This window comes from Balaenoptera acutorostrata, chromosome 2 (genome assembly GCF_949987535.1).
Source record: "Balaenoptera acutorostrata chromosome 2, mBalAcu1.1, whole genome shotgun sequence".
Taxonomy (NCBI): domain Eukaryota; kingdom Metazoa; phylum Chordata; class Mammalia; order Artiodactyla; family Balaenopteridae; genus Balaenoptera; species Balaenoptera acutorostrata.
Genome location: NC_080065.1, coordinates 105,579,577 through 105,597,052, shown reverse-complemented (window position 1 = coordinate 105,597,052; position 17,476 = coordinate 105,579,577). Strand labels below are relative to the sequence as shown.

Sequence of the window (17,476 nt, the reverse complement as noted above, 5' to 3'; positions counted from 1 at the left end):
ATATACTTTTCTTCCTCAGCATATATCTTTTTTTTTTTTTTTCATTCATGAGATATTTATTAAAATAACACATTTCGGGAAAAATATCAATACAATTGTATACATCATTACTGAAAACTGTATACCATCATACAAAAAAGGATTTTATATTGGGAAATCAATTCCTAATTTATGGCAAGTTTTACTTTCAGAAATAAAACCACAAAACAACACAATCTAATTCAATCTTAACGGCTGGCATGCTGAGCAAGGAATGTTCTTATTCTTTGTAGGAGCTCCTTCTTTACACTGTCAGGTACCAGGGCTCTGCCTTTTGGTGTGATTTCAGCCACCAAGTCATCAACAGTAACGTGTTCTAGTCCTTTTTCTTTAATTACCTTTACAGTGTGCCTTCAACTGATCCTTCCAGCCACATTCAATTAATTTAGCTCTCAGCAACTCTTTGAGGCCTTCTCTTTCTCCAGTTTCTATCAACTTTTGGTTAATTGCTGCTCTCATCTGCGCATCTTTGTTCATCTTGCTAACCACACTCTTCGGCTGCTCGGACCTAGCATATATCTTTATGGAAGGGACACAGCGACTTTGGATGTTCCTTGTTTAAGGTCATAGCCACTGGCTGTTAATCCAGTCTACTTCTTGGGGCAAGGACAAATTTTGATATTGTGGTATTTGGTCAGGGCGTGTATAGTTCAGGCCTTTTTTGCCAGGTTTTCCCCAAAATATTTCATGTCAGGGCTTAAAGGCACATGTTGTTACTTTTTTTTTTTTCTTAAAAAAAAATATTGTTATTTATTTATTAATACTTAAAACTTTTTATTTATTTACATCTTTTCCACTCAATTCCGTAAGTGCAAGTATCTCATTTTATCTTTTGTATCTCCTAAAGTTCTGAGAATGTTGCCTTTTGTAAAGAAGGGACTTTGTTCATTCCTTCCTTTATTGTTTGCTGTAGCCCTTTTCTGGGGGTGGGGCTGGCTGGGGAGTGGTTGGTGTGTCTTTGAGATTGGTTGAATAAATTTCTGCTTTTTTTGTTGTGACTAAGTTATGATCTTAGTTTATAAACTTGTTTTGTAAAACCTTTTGCAGCAGTATGTGTTTATGTGGATCAGTTTTCCTGTATTTATTTATTACCTTTGAATTTGTTGAACTCAGATTGGAGTTTTTCAGTTCTAAGAAAAAGGTAAACAGGGACAGTGTATCTGTTTATTTTGTCATTGCCTCAGGGATGGTATCGCAGCAAGTGCTTGTGAGAGTCCAAAAAGGCAGAAAATTAGTGTTTTGGGAAAAATATTTACCAAACTAGGCTGGAGAGCCAGATTTAGTTTAGTTTAGTTTCTGTGAAAATGTAGAACTTTTCACTGATATTTTCTACCACTTTTTAGCCTGTGACCTAGCTGTGAACTTTCTGGGCTACCAATGGGTTTTGTTTTTCCCTAACCACCACTACCCTCTGCTTTAACTTTTTTAAAACACAGATGCCCTGAGTCCAGGTTGTATCATGTGCACTAACATTTCTCCTGTGTTAATTTTGTTCTGCTCAGCATATTTTTACCTGAGTAAGCAAAAAATAGTAAAGAGGAGTAAGCAAACCTAGGATTTATGACATCAGAGTATCTTGTTTGTGGAAAAATTACTAATCAGTTAATCCTATGACTAGCTCAGAGGCCAGTAAGAAGTAAGACCTTAAGAAATGGAGTACCTTGTTTCTCATATAAGTCAACTTTTGCTAGGTTATGCTGAGTTAACAGACAAATCTCAATGGTTTATAATAATAAAGGATAATTTCAGGACTTCCCTGGTGGTGCAGAGGTTAAGAATCCACCTGCCAATGCAGGGGTTACAGGTTCGAGCCCTGGTCCGGGAAGATCCCACATGCCACGGAGCAACTGAGCCCGTGTGCCACAACTACTGAGCCTACGCTCTAGAGCCCACGAGCCACAACTACTGAGCCCGTGTGCCACAACTACTGAAGCCCATGTGCCTAGAGTCCGTGCTCCGCAACAAGAGAAGCCACTGCAATGAGAAGCCCACACACCTCAACGAAGAGTAGCCCCCGCTCGCCGCAACTAGAGAAAGCCCACGCACAGGAAGGAAGACCCAACACAGCCAAAAATAAAAATAAATAAAATAAATAAATTCATAAAAAAAAAAAAGGGTAATTTCATACCTACCTGACCTTTCAGCTTCTGGTCAGCTGTGTCTCTGCTTTTGTGTCGTACTAATTTCAGGATCCCAGCTGAAGGAGCAACTTTCATCATGGCTGTTCTTCCAGCAGAGGGAAAATAAAAATGGATCCCCTTGGTGTCTCATAAAGCTTCTGTTTAGAAGTGGCATGTCATTTCTACTCACCTTTCATTGGCCAAAGGAAATCACCTGGCCAAGCCCAAAGTTAAGGGTATCACTTAAGATATTCTCTTCATGTAAATATGATTGCTATGTTTTATATTCCGTAATATAAAGCATTATGGGAGATTTAAATCTGGGTATCAGAACTGCTAAGCCTGTGGCTGATAATTACAACAAGGGACATTTGGTTTCGTACACGTTACATCTTTCAAGAAATGTTCGCACATGTCTGAAGGAAATGTTGGGAATGGAATAGGTTTGAGATTTCCTCAGTAGGTGAGCTGTATCGAGTTCTCTGAATATTAAGTTTTGTCTTGAGGGTGTGAACACAAAGAAGATGGAAGTGTTCCAGCAAGGAGAACCTCTTTTTGGACAGTAAGAAAGGCAGAATGCTTTCTATTCTTGAACTGGAGGAGTAGCATTTTTGGGTAATTGAAACTGCAATCTTTTGAAGTAAGATCGACATGATTTCTTTTCTGTACTGCAGTTGCATAATCACTGGTAAAGATGAGTTACAAGTTCCTGTGGTCTGATGCCAGAGCCTGTGTTTTTAACCGCTGTGTGATCCTGATAGCCAGAAGGTGAACTGCAGTGGGGAAAGTGAATTGTCTTTGAAGTTAGGTCAGGCTATAAATCCTGTTTCTGCTGTCTAATTACATGACCTCTGAATATTAGTAGCCACCTTACCTAATAACTTCCAGGATTATGATGGGGATTAAATGACATCAAGAATTAAAACCTTTTGTAAAGGGGGTAAAAAGCGAATAATAGTGACTGCCTACCGTGTGCTGGGCACTGTGCTCAAGATTATGTCAAAGTGAGCTTAGGGGGCATCCCAGGCTGGCGTGAAGTCGTCTAGGGGAACAAAGTGAGAGATGAGAGATTACAGGAGGTCAGGTCATGTAGGACCATTTAGTTCAGAGTAAGGACTGGCTTTTACCCTGATTGAGATGGGAAGCCATTGGAGAGCGTGGAGGAGCAACATGACCTCATTTAAGGTTTAAGTGGATCATTCTGAGTGCTGTGTGAGGAATAGGTTCTAGGGGAGCAGGCGTGGAAGTGGAGAAGTACGTTGGGCATATTGGGGTCTATTATCCTATTAACAATTCTTGTCCACACTTGTGATTTTTTGTTAAAAAAAGAAGAGGAAGCAGAGAGATCTGTCAGGTTATTGCAGTAATCTACATAAGAGATGGAGGTGATTCAGACAGGTGGTAGGGATGGAGGTGGTGCAAAGAAGTTAAATTCTGGATATATTTTGAAGGTAGGTATGGCAGGATTTGCTTATTTGCTGATGTGGGTTGAAAGGGAGAGAGAAGGATAAAGTGGTGGTTTACCGAGATAGGAAAGACTGGAGGAGGGCCGGATTCGCAGAGAGGGGACATTCCCAGTAGACTTTCAGATGGGGATAGTAGGTAGGCAGTGGGACATAGGACTCTGTAGTTGGGGGGACAGGTTGAAGCTGTGTAAATCTGTTTTCAGTTTCTAGGTGGTATTCAAAGCCAGGAGACTGGATTAGATTACCCAGGTGGTGAGTGCATATAAACAGGAGATAGGGTCCCAGCACTGAACTCTGGAGGGGACTCAGTCTCTCATTTTCAGTTTCTTCTCCCTTTAAGGAGACCTTTGATGCCTTCTTGTTGTTGAGACAGATTAAGTCCCTTAAATTAAAGAGCCCTAATTTAAGACGTTGCTTTCTAAACTGTCACAACATTTTGGAGGTCTTCAAATATTTAGATACATTTATGGCCATTCTGGAAAAGACTCTGATGAACTAGGGTGATTGTATCTTTCTACCAAACGTGAAAATAGTATGGCAGCTCTGTGTTTTCCGCCTTTTCTTTGGCTGTCAAGAAGCTTGAGGGTAAACCTGACACTGTCCCCAAATAGAGTAACTACCATTAGCATATGCTTTGAGTAGGCTTCTCTTTCTCTGATGTACATTTTCTTAATTTTTCCGTTTTTTAATAGTCCTTGCACATTTAAGCCACCTCAAATACTTTTTGGTAGCAGTCAGGACATGAACAGAATACAGGAAGAAATCCCCATTGGGCCCACAGCTCTAAAATCAATGAAATGATTCTTAATGCTATTGTTTGCTATCGGAAACTTTATCAAAATAGGAGGAAAGGCATCAAGCATAGAAAACAGAAATGTCTGGAAGAACATCCAAGAGATGGTTAATAGCAGTTACCTCTGGGGTAAGACAAGGATTAAAACGACTTTTTGAGTCTGCAGGGTTTGAATTTCTTGAAAGCATTAAAAAAAAAAAAAAGTAAATAACCTCTCCAAAAAATAAGTACACTTGTAGTATAATATTGCCCGTGTCATCTTTTTATATGCTTCTCAGATTACTCATTGTAAAGGATTTCACTCACAGAATCAATACATATGCAAGTTATTTTGATTTTGTAAATTTGGAAGCACCATTTTACTTTGGAAATAAAAGTCGTTTATAGATATGTCATTGGTAGTGGATATGACTCAGCTGGTGTCAAACCCTTGGATTGAATAAATATATGAACACGAATATGTGTAAGCACAGTGATAAAGCACTCTTCAAATACAAAGCATTATAACATTATTACTCTTGATAATTAAGTGGCAAGTTAGAAACTGCTATATAAGCAATTTCCCGCACTGAGCTACAGCAAAAAGGACGAACTACTTATAGTAAAGTGAAGCAGTAAAGTGAGGGCAGACTTTAAGGGATCTTGAAAGTTAGGCAGTGAATAATTAGGGTTCCACTGCAGATTTTGAGCAAGGGGATGACGTAGTATAAAGGCTGCCTTTGGGCCATTACCCAGCAACAGTCTGCTGATTGCCTGGAAAGATTAAGGTTGGAGGCAGAAGACCACCGGGAAGGCAACTGTAGTAATCTGGGCATGAAATTATAGAATAGGAAAGAAATGGCAGTAAACGATTCCTCGAAAGAACTGGAAACTCCTCAGTGCACAAACTGTCTACCTTGCGAGCTTAAAGCACCTAGTACAGTGCTGGATACAGAGTGGGAACAGAGTGAACATTTGAAGAGTCATAATGAAATTGATGTCAAGCCTTGATGGCTCAGTGACATGTGCTGTTCAGAAATGGGAGAAAGGAAAGAGTACCTGGGAAATAACTCACCCAGCAAACTGATGTTGAGAAGATGGGACAGTTTGAGGAAGATGATAATCAATTTGCTTTGCTTTTTTTTTTTTTTCCTATCAAACTATAAGTGACGTATATTCCCTCAGCTGGTTTAGCAGCCCTGATATCAGGAGACCCAAAGCATGTTTCTTGCTCTAGTCTTTGGAGCCAATAGTCAGGGCTGAAGGATAGCAAGAAAGAACAAGAAAACCAACTTCTGAGAGCAAAGTCCTGTACACAAATAGGATTGCTAAAGACAAATCCAGATTTCTCAATCTGGTTTTTGTAACAAAACACTGGAAAACAATGTATGTAATGCTCATCAAATAATATTAATGCTCCAATGTTACCTCTGTTTCTCTTTCAACATTTCAATAAAGGAACTTATGATCTGCAACACATATAAAGAATTAAAATCTTTTATAAGTAAGGGACACGTACACATCTGTAAGAAAGAAAAACACCCCAAATGAAACGTGATTTAAGCAGGCAAAACAATAAGAAGTATAAATGACCAATAAGCCCATGAAAATAATGTTACCTTACTAGTGCTCAAAGAAATGTAAATTAAATAATGAGCTACAACTTGTAATCATTTAATTGTTATACTGAAAAGAATGATGATGTCCAGTGTTGGGAGGATATGGGGAAACAGGCATTGTCACAAACATGGTTCTGTTTTCAGGCTTGGATAGCTGATAACTTGATACTTTGTATTTAGGTATCCATTTACCTATTAATAGAGTACTTTTACAGGCTCCAAGTGTGTTTTAGAATTCTCTGGATTCTTATATCCCTGCTCTAGTGGTTAGCATATTGCAGGTATTTAGTAAAATCTTGGGGTGGATTTTTAGTAAAAAACCTTATGTAGTCTTTAGTAGACTATCCAAGTCATTGATTTATTTAAAATGACAGAAATAGGAAAAAGATTTTACATCTTAAAAAAAAAAAAAACAAAACTCTTCAGAGCTATAAACTGGATTTTATATGGAGGATTTACAAATATATCACTTTGGGGGATATTTTGATGGTTTTAGCTGAAAAGACTCTGTCCTTAACTATCATAATCTTAACCATTTTTACTCCCTAATTTAAGGCTATTTGTTTGACTGGGGTGGCTGATTTACTGTTCCTTCTATATTCTCCCCAAGCACATGTGATTTTTTTGTTTGTTTGTTTTTTTTAGTGGAAATAATTAGGATAAAAGAAACTTGTTTACAGCATTAGAGGAGCAGAGTGGTATTGTGGTAGGTCCAGGTTCTAGTCTGAATTTTGCCATTTCATACAGCCTTGGAGCCTGGACAAGCTTTGGAGCCTGGAACAAGTTACATAACCTTTCCTAAACTTTGCTCTTCTGCGAAAATAGGAACAACTGTTCCGGCCAAACTCCTAAAAAGCTGTATGGAGATCAAATGCAGCAATGTACATAGATGGGTCTTTGAAAATGTAAAGTATATACATACCAGTATAAGGCGGTAATGGTATTTTAAAATATTATTGTGATTAGAATTTTAGTCATATATTTAAGCTGAACAGTGTCACATAGTGTGGATGCATTTCTCTTTGTATACAATCTGTGAACATTGTTGCTATCCAAGCCCTTCAGCGTGTAACCAGTGCTTTTCTAGTTAAGCCTGAAATCCCTGTGATTTAGCTCTGGTGATAGTGGGATAACTGAGTGGGGTCAGTGTTAAGTTTGTACTCTCTAAGGTGGAGACTTGTCTTGAATAAATCTATTCTGAAACTGTTTCACTGCACATCATTGATCTCAATAATTATTTATACAGTCTTCAGTTCTTACCTTTGCTTGCACTTGGTTGCACTTTGAACAGTTTCCACTTGGGGGTAGTGTTTCATTTCACAATTGAACAATTCTTTCTTTACGTTAGTATGGCCTTTGCCAGTTTGCTCTTGAACTTTCCCTTGCTTAGTTAAAAAGGGTCTTAATAGACTGTTAGCCGCATGTTTTAAAATCTTGATTTTTAAAAACTGTTTCCTGTCATTTGAGTAATTGTACAGAAATGAATAATTAATAGGAATTTAGTCTTGAGAATCTTAACACTTTTTTTTTTAAATCTCTGAGGGATAATGTAAGCCTTTTCCCCATTATTTTGTGTCTTTGCGGCATTTTTTATTTGCAGTAAGGCTGTTAAGACTATATTGTTAGAAAAAATATATCCCAGTCCACATTTTGAAAAACTCATTTCCTTTAAGAGTAAAAGCACATTAGGCTAGCTTTGCTCGGTATCATCCCTGTATCTCCCTTTACCACCCAACCCCACTTGCAGCCCTCACTCCAGCCCCCACCAAAAGAGACCCATTCTTGAAAAGAAAAACAGATCTTGTGGGTTTTTCTTTTTTCCCCAGGTATGGTAATTATCAATTTGGTAATATTAAGAGACTTTAAATTTTAGTATATACCTCTATGCCATTTATTAATTAGTAATTTTTAAATTGTTATATTCTGCACAGTGTGCAATAACCCTATAAAAATGATCACTTTGCAATGCAAATTAATTCTTTGTCCCAGGTATTTGTTTGAAATTCTGTTTTTTCCAAGTTATTTGGCATTGATCTATATATCTTTTCATTTGTTTTTGCATGTTATTTTGTAAATAATTAAATTATTGTATAAATTACCTTCGTTATCATATTATTTAGTTATGTTGGCTTTTATAAACTTTATGATGCAATTAGTGCATTAGTGTAGTTACCACATACTTAACTTTCAGTAGATTATAAACTCTGAGGATAGGCACCATTCTTATACATCTGTAGATTTCTGTAGATTTCCTTGCAAATAGTAAATGTGCAATTAATGTTTGTATCTATATAATTGGATATAGGGAGATGTTATGTGGTAAGTGTGGTCAGTTGTTAAACATATAAATTACATATATGCTATAATTAGTGACTGAACACATATTAGTTGTGTATGTAATTTTTGACCTCTTTCAATAAATAGTTTTTATTTCTTTTTTTGGTAGACCATGACACACTATGTTTTATAAAAATTCACGTGTGCTTCTCCAAGAGTTTAATATTGTGCTTGTTCTTTTTTTTTTTTTTTTTTTTTTATAAATTTATTTATTTATTTATTTTTGGCTGTGTTGGGTCTTCGTTTCTGTGCGAGGGCTTTCTCCAGTTGCGGCGAGCGGGGGCCACTCTTCATCGCGGTGCGCGGGCCTGTCACTGTCACGGCCTCTTGTTGCGGAGCACAGGCTCCAGACGCGCAGGCTCAGTAGCTGTGGCTCACGGGCCCAGTTGCTCCACGGCATGTGGGATCTTCCCGGACCATGGTTCGAACCCGTGTCCCCTGCATTGGCAGGCAGGTTCTCAACCACTGTGCCACCAGGGAAGCCCCGTGCTTGTTCTTTATCACCATTCCTGTAAACAAAGACCTTCTTGACGTGGAGAAGATATTTCACATTGTGTATTTAACCTTTCTTTCTTTCTTTCTTTCTTTTTAATTATGGTAAGAACATTTAATATGAACATTTAACAAATTTTTAAGTGTACAATACAGTATTATGCACTGCAGGCACTATGTTGTATGGCAGATAAGATCTATAGAACTTATTCATCTTGCATTATTGAAACTTTATGCCCACCGATTAGCAACTCCCCATTTTCTCCTCCCCCTAATCTTTGCAACCACCATTCTACTCTCTGATTCTATGAGTTTGACTATTTTAGGTACTTTGATGTAAGTGGAATCATGCAGCATTTGGCCTTCTGTGACTGGGTTACCATATTATCTTCAAAGCTCATCCATCTCATTACATATTGCAAAATTTCCTTCTTTTTTTAAAGGCTGAATAAATACATTGTATTTATGTACCACATTTTCTTTATCCATTTTTATCTGTCAGTTGATATTTAGATTATTTCTACATCTTGGCTATTGTGAATAGTGCTGCATTGAACATTTGGAGTGCTGTTGTCTCTTTGGTTCCTGATTTCAATTCTTTTGAATAAATACCTGGAAGTGGGATTGCTGGATCGTGTGGCACTTCTAGTTGTAATTTTTTGAAGAATGTCCATACTGTTTTCCTGTGTATTTAATCTTAAAAGTGATCTTTAGGTTTTTTTCTTTTCTTTCTTTTTGCTAAAAGTGGTTTGAATCATGGTCTTTTTCTTTCTAAAAAAGGAGAAGCATTGCACAGTTAAAAATTTCATGACATGAACCTGTGTTTAAATATTTTTCTGCTTCATATCTATATATGTATATATATTTTTTCATATCTATATTTAAAAACAAAGAGGCATGTTTTGAAAGTACGTATCTCATGGTGTGTTCAGTAAGATGGGAATATAGTAGTAGGGAATTAGGAAGTTGACTGAAGAAATACACTAATAATATAATTTCATTTCCAACTCATATTTTTAAGGTCTAGAACTGAATTCTTATTTGTTTATTTTTGCATTGCAGTGAATGATCTAGGAGGGGACTTCATGGGAGTTGGTAAAGGCTCCTTAGCTGCTGATAAGGTTGTTGAAGAAATAAGAAGGAAAGGCGGAAGAGCAGTGGCCAACTATGGTACAATATTTGAGAGAACTATACTGCTTGTTTTATATTTCCTCCACTGATGCTGTTTCTCATGTTAATAAGTATTGAGCAAATATCTTGGCATTCCAGTATAATTATGAAATTAGATTTTACCAAAGTCTGCCAAAGATGTTTAGTGACGTATTTTTTAAACTTTTGATGTAGATTATTTCATGAGTCTAACTTTTATTCAGTTGTCTATTTAATATTTTTAATAATGAGCGCATGATATAATCAGTACCTTACTGTAGATGTGAATATGAATATGCTCTTTTCTTAAAAGACCTGCCTTAGCTAAAAGGTCTTATGTATTTCTACAGAGTAACATTAAATTCTTCGTTTTAAAATTGCTTTTAAAAAACATTTCTTGAAGTAATATAGTGTAAGAAGTGAAGTGCCCCCTTTCTGCACCCAGCCTTCATATTACATTCTGCACAGGTGATCATTGCTGTATGCAACTTTCTTATCTTTATGAAAACGTAAGAGTCAAAGTTAGGCATTAGAAATAAAGACAGCAAATACAACCTGTATGTTTGATGTATTGATTCTAGTAGTATTTGTAAGGAATCCTCTTGAGTAGATTTACTTTAAAAAGCTAGTGCTTACTGACTTTTCTGCAAATTAGATTGTTTTTATGGACCAGGGAGAAAATTAGATTGCCAGTGACTTTATTCTGAAATTTTAGAGGAAAGGAAATAGGATATGATTTGTTTTGAGAGTTCAAGGGAATAATGAGACAGACATTTTAGTATCTTATTTCCACATTGAGAGTCTAGAAAAATGTTTTCAACTTAAAAAAATTTCTGGGGTTTTAAAACCTATTTTGTAAAGATAAAGATTTCAGACTCTCTTCCCTGCCCCTCAGTTTTGATATTCAACCTGTATCAATCAGGATTCAGTCAAGAAAACAGAAGCCCCTCTCGGTTTTCCAAGTGTGAAGGGTTTTATACAAAGAATTAGAGACTTACCATTGGAAGGTCTGGGCAGGTGCATGTCAGGGAAACTGTCGATGACCATCGCAGCTTGTGGCAGGTGGTTTTCAAGAGCTCACCTGGATGTGCTGTCAGTCTCACATCTGCCGCCTGCTCACAAGATTGCCTGCGTTTACAGTCTCTTCCTACTTTTCCTCCCTTTAAGCGAGTATTTCTTTTTGGCAGATCTAACTCAGGAGCTTATGGGTCCCAGGGAAGGGACCTGGCTCCCGCTGTGATTGCAGAGGAAGTAGAAAGAGGCAATGGTGATGTTGAGTTGACAGCTGACCATTTGACACACAGCTCTGGGGATATGAGCCCTTCTCCTGGGCTGATTAGCAGAAAATCACAAATCCGTAATATTTCATTGAGCTTTTCTTTTTGTAGTTAGTATTACAAAAACAGTAGGTTTGTTTTCCAAATGTAGTGATACAGAATTGAACATGCTTTTTCAAATTAAACACGCTTCTCCTTCCCTCCCTCTGAAAGTCTCATTTGCATCCTTAAGGGGAAGTGCTTATGTGGCTATTTAAAATTCAACAGAAATGAAATAAAATAGATTATTCCATTTGTCGTACTAGCCACACTTCAGGAGCCACATGTGGTTTGTGGTTACCATGTTAGTGCAGAAATAGAGCATTTCCATCCTCACAGAAAGTTCTGTTGGACCATGGTGTCTTGGATATTATTTGTCAAATACTTCTCATTTACCCCCTCTCTCTTTTTTTTTTTTTGGTAGGTTAAAGGATTGCCTTAGGGACTAAATTTCTTTTGTAACATGTATCATTTATATTTTAGTTTGTTACGTGCCTGCAATATAAATGTATTTTCCTGGGAAATGAGTTCTGTTGAATGAATAGTATCTGTCATGTGCTCTGAGCCACAGAATTTAGAAGTCCTTTGTAAGGGATATTACTGAAGTTTTGTCCTAATTTCCCTTTCCCTCAGATTCAGTGGACGCAGGAGAGAAGGTTGTGAAGACAGCACTGGATGCTTTTGGAAGAATAGGTAATGTTTCTTTGCATTTATGGTACTAACAGAGTAGCTTCTACCTTTCTAATGAAATATTTTTTATTTCACTTTTGTTTATTAAAAACTCTTTTTTGGTAATCAAATTTTTAGATTTGTTTTAAATTTTAATTTTTTTACATACCCTAATCTTATTCCACAAAGGGCTTGAGGTGACAGTTTTTATGCATGTATGTGTTGAGTTTGTTTTATATTTTTTTGTACTTTAAGAGCCTTTAAAAAAACTTGTAAGTATTCTCTAAGTTTCCTTTTTATAATAATTTAATCATACCCCAAATATATTTAGAAAATAAAAAATAAATCAGTATTTTGGCAATAGAGGACCCAGTGGAATATTTTAGATAATTATAATGATTCAGATGAAAATGATTCAGTATCTTGCAAATTAATTAAGATGAATTATATAAAATAAAAATCTTCATTTTTAAGAAGCATTTCAAGCATTTCAAATATATTGTTTAATTTTCCTGACTTAGTCCCATACATTGTTAGTAAAAGGTTATTGAATTACTAGAGGGAAACTACTGCAGATAAGCCCAACGTGTTTATAATCTGAAAAATGTTAATTTTTGTAGTTTGAATGTGTTTCCCCCCCCTTTTTTTGGTCTAGCATATATATTTTTCTAGCTATATTTGGTTGAGCTTGTGAGAGACCTGTTCACATAGTGTCTGACACAGGGATAGAGACCACAAAGTTCTGAAGTCATAAGGTGAAAATAGCCACAAGATGGTGGTTGAACCTTAAGAAACAATCCCTTTTATTTTATAGTGAGAATGCAATTATGTATGAAGACAGGCCATCAGTTTCTAACTCTAATGGTTTCCTTTCTGGGCTTTTGACTTTTGAGTGGCAAGGAAAAATCTTTTAAACTTTTAACTTTCCCTGTGAATTTTGAAGTTAATTGAGGGATGGTTTACGATTACCACTGAATTCTAAGAACCTAAGAGTTGTGTGACTGCTAATTCTGTAAATAAGCTCACAGAAATTTGGCAGGAGGTAGAGGTGGAAACATTTAGGTATGTAGACTTGAGAGGAAAGCACTGCTATAATGGGGTACTTATTGTGCTTTTGTGAATCCGATTTTTTTTTTACTATAGGTATAAAATTGTGTTCTGCTAGCACTTGTTACCTATTATATCTACTTTTCCATGGGCGGGGGGGAGGCAGGGAACGCTTTTGAAAGAAATGTGTTGTAAGCAAAGGCAAATTAATATGCTTGCTTTTATATTTGTGACTTGAATATTTTTATATTGTAGATGTTGTGATCAAAAATGCTGGGTGAGTATTTCTTTTTAAATTTCCAATAAAGTAATGTACATGCAAACTTTTTTTAAGTGTTGACTTTCTCTTCTCAACATATATAATATCAGTTTTTTAGAATTTTGAGGGACCGTTCCTTTGGTAGAATAAGTGATGAAGACTGGGGTAAGTTATTTTAAATATACGTTCTCTGGAACATACTTATCCATTTAGCCTTCTAATATTTGATACATTTCCACACTTAAGGAAAAACTTGCTTCTACCTATTTTTGCTTCTGCTAATATAACTGATGATGAGTAAGCTTTACAACTGAAAATGAACAGTTGGAAGAAAAGGCTTTTGTGACTTCGTTCGTTTCCCTTTTTCTCTTTGAGAGATTGTCAGCGTTTTCTTGCAGTATTAGTTGTTTCTAACAGCCTTTTGCATGCTTGTCTGGCTGTGTGATTCTTATTTCAAGAGCAAGAGTAGGCTGTGGAAGAGAGTCTGAGGCACTAAAAACGATGGAGATCTGAGAACTGGGTGGGAAAAACCTAGATATAATTTTGAAACTTCTAATAAGTAGGAAAAATTTCCATTAGGAATGTCATGTTGGAAAGATTGAGTTTAGATGATGAACAGTCACAGTTATAAAATTTTTTTATCCTGTTTGCTCTTTTTTGCCCTTACTTTCATTGGCTATCAGAACTAAAACAAGCATTGGTGGCTGCGACGGTGGCAGGCATGGTAACTGAGATGAATTACATCATTGTTTATAGAGTGTGTTTCTGGGAAATATTGCCAGAAGTTCTTTTGGAAGAAGGAAGATATCTTTCTGACTTAGAATTAAGCAAAGACGGCTTTTAGCTTCCAATTCCCTTGTAATAACTGGAGAAAAAAAGGAGCTGAGAAAGATAGAATTTGTTGGCAGAGGGGACTTAAGTCGGTGCTTTGCTTTGAGCTCTGATGGGGCTGGAGTGTGTCCTCTTCTGGTTTCATCAGAGTAAGATTAAATCTGGAATTGTTTGTTTATCTGCATCATCCTCCAAGTTGTCTGTTCATTAGATTGACATTTCAGAAAGCAGGCTTCTCTGTCTCTCTTTTTCCCTCTTTCCCTCCCCCTCTTTCCTACACCTCCACGCCCCGACCCCCAGCTCTCTCTAACTCATTTGCAAATCCTGTTAAAAATAGGGATTTAGGGATATACTGAACATTTTATAAACATTTCTTGATGAAGAACTGAGTGGTTTTTGATTATGCTTTAACTAACGTTTGTGTTGAGTCCCAATTATGTATGTAAAATTCTTGGTTATTTGTATTATGAATTTTTATATAAAATAGGCAAAAATTAAAGATGGCATTGCACTTAGATATGCATAGGCATCGTATTTAGGTGGCATTATATTTGTGATAAAGTTAGATATATTAGATAATAATCTAATCATAAATTATCGGCAAAATAGGTATGAATTATTGATTGGTTATGTAACTGGAACTAAAGCAGAAATGATTACTCAGAGTGCAATGTGACAATAGCTGATTTTGAATGCTAGGTATAAAATGAACATCTTTGTATAAGTAAGTCTTTGCTTATGTTGATTCTGAGATAGGTCTGTCTAAATTTGACAATATTCATGATAAAAATGTCTTGTTTTAGATATCATCCAGAGAGTTCATTTGCGGGGCTCATCCCTGGTGACCCGGGCAGCGTGGGATCACATGAAGAAACAGAAATTTGGAAGGTAGAGTTGTATGTGGCTGTCAAGGGGGTTTGGAGATGCCGTGTGTGGGTTCTTATGTCCAGAGGAAAAGAATTGCTTTGACGTTGAAAAATACACCTTCAGATATGCACAGGCTTTTTAAACGTAGTTTTGGAAGATGCCTCCCCGTTACATTGGTGTCAGTCATAGATTAGCGAGGTGGACAACTTAGTATTTCTTTTCACCTCCTACTTTTCATTATTAATGATTCTCCTGCTATTCTCTGATATTTTAGCAGTACAAACATTGAGGATTCAGCAGTACTTTATTCTCTAACCAAAATATCATTTTTTGTGCCCAGTGACCAACTGGGGAGAGATGAGTGGCTGTTTTCTACTGGCTAACACTGGTCAGACATGAGTTAGTCTTTGTAAACTAGGAACGGTAAGACTCTTATAGTTGCGTCTGTGTGACTCAGACGTGGCAGACCTAGTAAGTGGCCCCATGCTCTCTAACATAAAAGTTATTCCTGTTAACTCAGGGTTCACACACATCTACTAGAAGTAAATTGCGTGTGATATCTGTTCTTATTGGAGAGTTCTAGTATATCTTGATACTAGCAGTTTCTGAAAGTCAATGATAGGATTTACTTGTTCTACTAAGTAGAGTAAGTGAGATTAGGTCAGATTATGAGATGGTATTATTTAATATGAGGCATTTAATATTATCCAGAAAGGGAAAGGAGCAAAGTTCTGAGGACTAAAGAATTAGAACTTCATGATCTAATATTTCTTACTAAAATTTTAACTTGTAAATTGGCAGTTTATTTTATGTTTATAAATACTTATTGTTTTCAGTACATAATGAATATACATTCTTACACTTGAATTCATTTGATCCTGACCAGGGATTCTTTCTAAAACAATAAAATCTCACAGTTGAATTTTGAGAGATTACTTTTATTATTTATATTAATTTAGATATATGAATCATGACTTTAAGAACCTAATGGCAGTATACAGAGTTGCTTTTGACAGGTATAATAGTAATGAAAAAAAAAATGCTTAGAGTTGCAACATTATCAAAATATAGAAAAGTTGATGTTGAGAGATTGATTTTCCTTTTAGGATCATCATGACTTCATCGGCTTCAGGAATATATGGCAACTTTGGCCAGGCAAATTATTGTGCTGCAAAGCTGGATCTTCTGGGCCTTTCAAATTGTCTTGCAGTTGAAGGCGAGAAAAGCAACATTCATTGTAACACTATTGCCCCTACTGCTGGATCACGGTTGACCCAGAACATTTTGCCTGATGGTAAGTAGTTTAGTTTTTTTTTAATGCTGTTCCTCACATACCTGTGTGGCGTGAGCTTTGTAAAAGTATTTAATTTTTTGAGTAGCTAAAAAAATTTCCTTACAATTTAAAAAAGCATAATGTGTAGTTTATGTTCATTATAGAAAATTTAGGAAAGCACAAACAAACAAAATGTGACCCATAATTCTACCACACTGAGCTAAACTTTTTCTCTTTGTGTAGGTAGACATACATACATTTTTTCTTTACAGAATGAGGTAATACCATTCTTACTGGTTTATAATAATAATTATTTAAAACAATTAATAGATTGTTTTTTAGGGCAGTTTTAGGTTTATAGAAGAATTGAGCAGGTAGTAAAGAGAGTGCCCATATACTCCTCCTCCCACACAGTTTTACATCAGTGTGCTACATTTATTACAGTTGATGAACCAGTATTGATCAATGTTTATTTATTTATTTATTTATTTATTTGGCTGCATCGGGTCGTTGAGGCATGTGGGATCTTTCGTTGTGGTGCGTGGGCTTTTCTCAAGTTGTGGCACGTGGGTGTTCTCTCTCTAGTTGCGGCGCATGGGCTTCAGGGTGCGTGGGCTCTATATTTTGTGGCACGCTGGCTCTCTTGTTGAGGCACGTGAGCTCGGTAGTTGTGGCACCCGGGCTTAGTTGACCCTCGGCATGTGGGATCGTAGTTCCCTGACCAGGGATCGAACCTGCATCCCTGCATTGGAAGGCAGATTCTTTATCACTGGACCACCAGAGAAGTCCCTGATTGATTATCATTAACTATAGTTAATAGTTTACTTTAGGGCTCACTCTTTAGGTTGTATGATTTTATGCGTTTTCACAAATGCATGATGTTACGTACCCACGATTCTAGATCATACAGAATGGTTTCACTCTAAAAATCCCCTGTGTTCCATCTCTTCATCCTCTCCTCTTTTTCCCAAATGACTGGGAGGATTGAAGCTCATTTCTTTTTATCACTACATAATATTACATGGTATGTAGGTGCCACAATTTGTTTTTTCATTCACCTATCGTGGAACATTTTGATTGTTTCCAGTTTTTGACAGTTGTGAGTGAAGCTGCTATAAACATTCATGTGCAGGTTTTTGTGTGGACGTAAGTTTTCAACTCATTTGGGTAAATATTAAAGAGGATAATTGCTGGATTGTATGGTAAGAGTGTCTTTAGCT

General features: G+C 36.5%; 1 protein-coding gene and 1 pseudogene across 1 annotated transcript in view; one reads left to right on the top strand and one right to left on the bottom strand.

Annotated features, from left to right (window-relative positions):
- Positions 1–227: 227 nt before the first annotated feature.
- Positions 228–538, bottom strand: LOC130707168 (transcription and mRNA export factor ENY2-like; annotated as a pseudogene).
- Positions 539–9,880: 9,342 nt separating this feature from the next.
- LOC130707099 (peroxisomal multifunctional enzyme type 2-like) overlaps positions 9,881–17,476 on the top strand; it is a 62,037-nt gene continuing 54,441 nt past the window's right edge. The window contains exons 1-6 of the mRNA XM_057540058.1: positions 9,881–10,015; positions 11,944–12,003; positions 13,282–13,303; positions 13,404–13,450; positions 14,920–15,004; positions 16,090–16,277. Of these exons, the coding sequence (XP_057396041.1) occupies positions 9,931–10,015; positions 11,944–12,003; positions 13,282–13,303; positions 13,404–13,450; positions 14,920–15,004; positions 16,090–16,277 (487 nt within the window). The 5' untranslated portion in view covers positions 9,881–9,930. The remainder of the gene's footprint in view (positions 10,016–11,943; positions 12,004–13,281; positions 13,304–13,403; positions 13,451–14,919; positions 15,005–16,089; positions 16,278–17,476) is intronic.